Source organism: Salmo trutta, chromosome 38 (genome assembly GCF_901001165.1).
Source record: "Salmo trutta chromosome 38, fSalTru1.1, whole genome shotgun sequence".
NCBI classification, from domain to species: domain Eukaryota; kingdom Metazoa; phylum Chordata; class Actinopteri; order Salmoniformes; family Salmonidae; genus Salmo; species Salmo trutta.
Genome location: NC_042994.1, coordinates 30,566,259 through 30,573,963, shown reverse-complemented (window position 1 = coordinate 30,573,963; position 7,705 = coordinate 30,566,259). Strand labels below are relative to the sequence as shown.

Sequence of the window (7,705 nt, the reverse complement as noted above, 5' to 3'; positions counted from 1 at the left end):
TAATGTGGTTGGTATAATTTGTGGAACGTTCCAACAGGAATCTGTTCCAAAATCTTCATAAAGTACAAGGTTGCCAACAAACGCCGCATACAAAGTAGCATGATCAATTCACCTAGCTAACTAGCTGCCGAATAGGCATCAACTCACCACGTAGCTTATTCTTAATGTTTGTCCGTAGGCTACCAGATTGAATAAACGTGGTGAGTGAAACACTTAATGAAATAGCCCACTCCCTACCCGGTATCTTATTCTCCCGCTAAACAACTTTGTATGCGCTGTTTGTTGGCAACCTTGTTACTCACGAAGTTTTTGGAACATATTCCTGTTGGAACGTTACACAAATTATACCCACCTGAACAAATGTGGGGTTTTAAGGGCCATTCTACTGAAGTTCTACACTTGAATATGTTGTTCAGTACTGTAGGAGTTGTTTAAGTGGCAATCTGCCATTGGTACATATATTTTTGGGACTTTTAAATTCGATTTATTGAATTTTCCATGTGGTCTATATTAAAGTGCCCTTATCTTTGTATAACAGGCTTTTAAAATTCAATATTGGTGCATAATTTCTACTTAAAATATCAAAGGGGTGCAAAAGGCACCCATTTAGTGGAACGACCCTTTTCCATTTACAACACAAACAATATTTTACAAAATCATGATGAAAGTGGCCAATTTAGGCCCTTTTCAGACATATTCATGCCTCTTGTAAGACCCTATGATTGTAATAGAAGATCATAAGTTGACTGTCTGTTTGATGTTGTCGTTCACACAGGAGAGAGACATGACTATCATGGATCCTTTGGGGAGCCTCAACAACATCCTGATGCTGACGAGGCAGAGAAGAGTCTCTCCAGATCAGAACAGCAGATGGTACAGCTTGGTCTGGTCTAGCATACAGCTTGCTCTATCGGGATCTGGGCTGGGTTTCTGTAAAACACTTTATGACAACAGTGACATCAGCATCCATAATGATATGTGTCTGTGTCCCCTCGTTATGGTTACCAGGACAACGCTAGCCCTTCCTCCCTCCCGGAGTCCCCGTGTCGTGCCTCTCCCGGTAGCACCTTACTGCTGGGTATGAAGAGGTTGTCTGTGCTGCTGGTGGACTGCAGGAAAACAACAGGGCTGAGTGGAACTGTGAGAGGACGAGAAGAGAAGAAAGGATCAGATTTTAAACATCAAAGTAAGTGCTGTCGTTTAGTTTGAACAAATTAAAAAGATCTGGCCATTGGTATCTGTTCCCAGTAGGGCTGTCCCTGACTAATACAAATACAGCGTTGAACACTCTTGGCATTCTCTCAACCAGCTTTACCTGGAATGCTTTTCCAACAGTCGTGAAGGAGTTCCCACATATGCTGAGCACTTGTTGGCTGCTTTTCCTTCACTCTGTGTTCCAACTCATCCCAAACCATCTCAATTGGGTTGAGGTCGGGTGATTGTGGAGACCAGGTCATCTGATGCAGCACTCCATCACTCTCCTTCTTGGTCAAATAGCCCTTAGACAGCCTGGAGGTGTGTTGGGTCATTGTCCTGTTGAAAAACAAATGATAGTCTCACTATGCGCAAACCAGATGGGACGACGTATCGCTGCAGAATGCTGTGGTAGCCATGCTGGTTAAGTGTGTCTTGAATTCTAAATAAATCACAGACAGTGTCACCAGCAAAGCACCATCACACCTTCTCCATGCTTCTAACAAGGCACACCTGTTAATTTAAATGCATTCCAGGTGACTACCTCATGAAGCTGGTTGAGAGAATGCCAAGAGTGCAAAGTTGTCATCAAGGCAAAGGGTGGCTACTTTGAAGAATTTCAAATATAAAATATATTTTGATTTAACACTTATTTACTACATGATTCAATATGTGTTGTTTCATAGTTTTGATGTCTTCACTATTATTCTACAGTGTAGAAAATAGTAAAATAAAGAAAAACCCTTGAATGAGTATGTGTGTCCAAACTTTTGACTGGTACTGTGTGTGTATATATATATATATATACACACACACTGAACAGAAATATAAACGCAACAATTTCAATGATTTACAGTTCATATTAGGAAATCAGTCAATGTAAATAAATTCATTAGGACCTAATCTATGGACTTCATATGATTGGGCTGTCATTGGTGGGTCTGGGAGGGCATAAGCCCACCTACTGGGGAGCCAGGCCCAGCCAATCAGAATTTGTTTTTCCCCGCAAAAGGGCTTTGTTACAGAGATAAATACTCCCCAGTTTCATCAGCTGTCCGGGTGGCTGATCTCAGATGATGTGGAGATCCTGAGCTTGCTTTGTTGTATGTGGTGTGCGGTTGTGAGGTCGGTTGGACGCTCTGCCAAGTTCTCTAAACCGACGGAGGTGGCTTATGGTAGAGAAATTAACATTCAATTCTCTGGTAACAGCTCCACTGGATATTCCTGCAGTCACCATGCCAATTGCACACTCCCTCAAAACTTGAGACATTGGTGGCATTGTGTTGTGACAAAACTGTACATTTTTTAAAGTGGCTTTTTATTGTTCCCAGCACAAGGTGCACCTGTGTAATGATAATGATAACTGTCTAGTTCTGTGTTCTGACTTATAAAACAGAATTAAAATAAGTAATGTAAACATTATCAGTAATTACCAGGAAACTCTACAACATTTGTTTTAAAATCACACCAAGATTGTTTTAAATTATGAAATGTTTGAAAACTTCAAGTAATGATTCAAGAAGCAAATTACGGTATTACCTCAAGTAATACCTTGATCTGAGTGATCCGATTTAGATTAGACCTCATAGCATGACGGTTTTATCATGTGGAGATTTCATTCAGATCTCTCTTTAAATAAACACTGTCTTTGGCAGGAAAAAAAACAAACTTGGAGGAACCAGAGATTTTCAAACCATCAAGACAACACCTCTGCTCCCAGATTGGAAAGAGTTTTATCAAGTCAGGAAGCCTGAAAAGAAAGAGGACATGCACAGGAGAGAAGCCGTACCATTGCGTGCAGTGTAGAAAGCATTTTATGCGGTTAGAAAAACTCAAATCTCACAAGCGAATACACACAGGGGAGAAACCTTACTACTGCTCCCAGTGTGGAAAGAGTTTTAGCCAGATACGAAACCTGAAAGCTCACTCGCAAATACACACAGGGGAGAAGCCATACCATTGCGCCCAATGTGGAAAGAGTTTTAGTCAGTCAAGAAGCCTGAAAGATCATGAACGAATACACACAGGGGAGAAGCCTTACCACTGCTCCCAGTGTGGAAATAGTTTTAGCCAGTTAGGAAGCCTGAAAGCTCATGAGCGAATACACACAGGGGAGAAGCCATACAATTGCGCCCAGTGTGGAAAGAGTTTTAGCCATTCAGGAAGCCTGAAAGATCATAACCGAATACACACAGGGGAGAAGCCTTACCACTGCTCCCAGTGTGGAAAGAGTTTTAGCCAGTCAGGAACCCTGAAAGCTCATGAGCGAATCCACACAGGGGAGAAGCCTTACAAATGTTCAGACTGTGGGAAGACATATTACTCATCACAGTCACTTAAAAAACATGTGAGAATCCACACAGGAGGGAATAATTACGTATCCTAGTGTGTGAACTTACGTTTCACATCACATTGACTTAAAATTCATCAGAGAACGCTCCCATTGTCTTATATTGTTGACTGAGAACGTGTTTAATTGTTTACACCATATTAAATGGTACAAAGTATACTCTAAAAAATATGTGTATGTTTTTATTAGAAAATATGAATGGAGTATGTCAGTTTGAATATAGACTACATCAGATTCCATGTGTTTAAATGGTCCTTTTTTAAACTCTGTGTGTGTGTTTATCTGGGTGTCATTCCTCCAGCACTACAGATAATCAAGGGATTTTTGGATGTGATGCATTTCCTCCATTGTTTACATTTGCATTGTTGGTCCACAGTTGATTATTGAAATGAAAATGTTCACAGACTCTGTAATCGAATATTTTAATCATATGTGTCCACATAACTGAGTATGTGACTAACCTTGTGAAACTGTCCTATTATAATCTCCTGTTCTTGAGAGTATCATTACGTGTTGCAAACCAGCTGCACCTGTGTCCTTGTATGAATGAAGTCCCGCCCAGGAACAGGAAACTATAAAGATATGTGCTCATCACCCAATGCTTCAGAAATTCAGACTGTCTACACTGCGCTGTGTAACTCTGTTATTCTCTCTGAGCTCAGAAATAAAGAATCTTGGTTTGACTTGGACTCCAGCAGATCCTTATTTTATAATATCCAACACAACTCTCCCACGGATTGCTGTTTATCATTGTCTCAATGAAGAGTTTCTCGTTCGACTTTCCTGGGGGCATTTACAAGCCTTCCACTGGTTGAATAAACGTTGTTTCCGTGTCAGTTAAACAAAACAAATCAATGTGATGTTAGATCAATGTAGAAAACTGATTGGATTTGTAAAAAGTTTTTTTTATTTATTTTTCACCCAACTGGCAACCTAAATTCAGTGACAGGTGACATTCTGTGTTGATTTCATGTTGAATTCACTTTAGTTGACGACTCAAAGAAATGTAAATGGAAACTAGATGTTGAACTGACGTCTGTGCCCAGTGGACTGGTTTGAATAAGCAGCAGGTGTTGGATCAATATCCACTTTAGTAGCTACATTTCCATGCAATTTGCGACAGATTTTCATGTGAATATTCTCAAATCTGCATAAAACAATATATGCATTTTCCCACCAGAAATGTTTCCATCAAACAGACTTACTGCGGATAAAAGGCTTCGTGTGACAATTACAACACTTTTTCTGTTAAGTTTAATGGGTTTCATTCGCATTTTCAACTCTTGCGTTTATATAGCAAACGTGCACTTGTAGCCAGCAGCTGACAGATATAGTGCGGGTAGGCTACCTACATGATGAGATTATTATGGATAAGAGCAATATTATTTTATATGTCAAATGGCAACCAAGCATCGATCAGCATGTCACCAGAATAAGACCCTCAAAATGTATTGGAAAGGAGCCTCAAACTCATCACTTTCACCACCCTGTGAAGTTTATAACGTATTTAATATGTAGCCTAATAAACTGCATGGGTTCCCAAGTCATAGTGGGAGGACCACACAACATATCATCACGTGACTCCAAGTTTACTTCGATATGATGGTTATTAAATAAATATTTGCGTATAAAGTTTCCATCGCCATTTCTCGCCTAACCTTAAACTAATATGAATATTCAATACACACAATAGGTTGATCGGTAGCCAGATTGCATGTTGCTATGTCTTTAGCAACACAGCTAGCTATCACAACAAAGTCAAAATGCCCTCCAGGCCTGGTGGTGGCAGCAGTGCACTACAACCACTGTTCACCGGAGCTTCCTGAGGGAAAAATAATTAGGCTGGTAAAGTATTCAGACCCTTCAACTTTCTCCACAATTTGTTATGTTACAGCCTTTTTATAAAATTGATTAAATAGTTTTTTCCCCCTCATCTACACAATATCCCATAATGACAAAACAAAAACTGTTTTTTAGAAATTGATGCTAATTTATTAAAAAAATAAAAAATGAAATATAATATTTGCTTAAGTATTCAGACCCTTTACTCAGTACTTTGTTGCAGCACCTTTGGCAGTGATTACAGCATTGAGTCTTCTTGGGTGTGACGCTACAAGCTTGGCACGCCTGTATTTGGGGAGTTTCTCCCATTCTTCTCTGCAGATCCTCTCAAGCTCTGTCAGGTTGTATGGGGAGCGTTGCTGCACAGCTATTTCCAGGTCTCTCCAGAGATGTTAGATCGGGTTCAAGTCCGGGCTCTGGCTTGGCCACTCAAGGACGTTTAGAGACTTGTCCCGTGGTTATTTCTTTATTATCAAATGAGGAGAGACAAACTTATCACACAAGTTAGTTATACTTAAACTAGAAATCTTTATTCACTTATTAATAAGGAGAGCAAATCACACACACACACAAGTGAATGATGTAAGTGCTCTGCAGTAACGATGGCTGGTCGACGAACCACCCTTAAGTGATTCGTTGAGAGCCCCGACACAAAGAATACAAATATATTTTATAGCAAAGATACACCCCCTTAGTCTACATGACAAACAACAGATGTATGGAATGGGTCACAAGGTATGAAATAAATAAAGCTCCATGAGGAAGAAAGGATTCCCAGATATTTTTTAGATGTTCTGTCTTCAGGATGTTCTGGGTTGATGGCTGTTGGAGAGGGGAGGAGCAGTTGAGTGAGCTGGGGCCTTTTATGGCCCTTTCTCTGGGAGCCTGTCAGCTTGTGACATTTATTTATATTTAACCCTTGTTTTACCAGGTAAATTAAGGTGAGAGAGAGGGTCTATCTGTAAGATATTTTGTGATATAAACGTACTTCTATTTAAAGAGGTTTTTGACCATTCAGGGACCTAATTTCAAACACTCATGAAAACAATATTGTCTAATCTAAAGACTGTGAATTTGGACATAAAAATGCATTTTGACAAGTTATATGCATGGAAATAAAGATGTTAAAAAAAAGTGAAATTTTGAAAAGGTTTTTGGACACTATAGGGGAGGCCTAAGCCTTGTTATGGATAAATGTCTATAAAGATAGACTGGTATAAGATATCTGCTCCATTTTTGGGGCACATGTTGACAAGATGTTGGGAATTCACTGGAGAGGAATATTGACCAACTGAGCATCTCAGTGTACAGTTCAATAAACACAATAGGCATTTTGTCACATTTCAGTCTTCTGTGATGTATTTAATGTGTCATATTGGGATACAAACTCAAATATGAATACATTTAAATTATATCTGACATGGTACTGGTGTCTTCTTTTTTTAAGTCCATAAACATGTGTGTGATGTGGATACTTTTGTTTCACAGTAGATTTGTTTAAGACTACCAAGAAAACACACTGTGTCAGCTGATTTAGCCCCCTGCAGTAAAAAGTTATTAATGGGGTAAAATTATATGTTTAAGTCATTAGTAATGGGCACATCATTAAAATACACTTCTCTTTTTGTTTTGTTGTCTATATCCTGTCAATCATTTATTACTTAATGAACAGAAAACACATGTTTTAAAGACACCTGGGGGTCCAGGTTGTTAATTATTTTGTGTACATATACTTCCCGTGTGTGCAAGAGACCCCTTAGATTCACAACTTCTTGACCTTTAACATTCCCAGCAAAGGGGAGAGACAGAGGAAGAGAGAGAGAGGGAGAGAGAGATTTAATTCATTGAAGGTAAATTACATTTTCTTTCAAACCTTTTATTTTCTTCAAAAACTTTAGTACAGACATTTAAACATACAGTGAGGGGGAAAGTATTTGATCCCCTGCTAATTTTGTACGTTTGCCCACTGACAAAGAAATGATCAGTCTATAATTTTAATGGTAGGTTTATTTGAACAGTGAGAGACAGAATAACAACAAAAATATCCAGAAAAAAGCATGTCAAAAATGTTATAAATTGATTTACATTTTAATGAGGGAAATAAGTATTTGACCCCTCTGCAAAACATGACTTAGTACTTGGTGGCAAAACCCTTGTTGGCATTCACAGAGGTCAGATGTTTCTTCTAGTTGACCACCAGGTTTGCACACATCTCAGGATTTTGTCCCACTCCCCTTTGCAGATCTTCTCCAAGTCATTAAGGTTTCGAGGCTGACGTTTGGCAACTCGAACCTCCACAGATTTTCTATGGGATTAAGG

At 39.2% G+C, this 7,705-nt stretch overlaps 1 protein-coding gene across 1 annotated transcript; it reads left to right on the top strand.

Annotated features, from left to right (window-relative positions):
* The first annotated feature begins 844 nt into the window (after nt 1–844).
* On the top strand, nt 845–4,227 carry LOC115177688 (gastrula zinc finger protein XlCGF7.1-like). Its single transcript, XM_029738637.1, has 3 exons — nt 845–873; nt 1,009–1,186; nt 2,850–4,227. The coding sequence occupies exons 1-3, from the start codon at nt 871–873 to the stop codon at nt 3,578–3,580; spliced, it is 912 nt and encodes a 303-aa protein (XP_029594497.1). The 5' UTR covers nt 845–870; the 3' UTR covers nt 3,581–4,227.
* The last annotated feature ends 3,478 nt before the right edge of the window (nt 4,228–7,705 follow it).

Coding starts and splice junctions, on each gene's coding strand:
- LOC115177688 (XM_029738637.1), top strand. Junction 1,187..2,849: donor ATCAGATTTTAAACATCAAA/GTAAGTGCTGTC, acceptor TGTCTTTGGCAG/GAAAAAAAACAAACTTGGAG.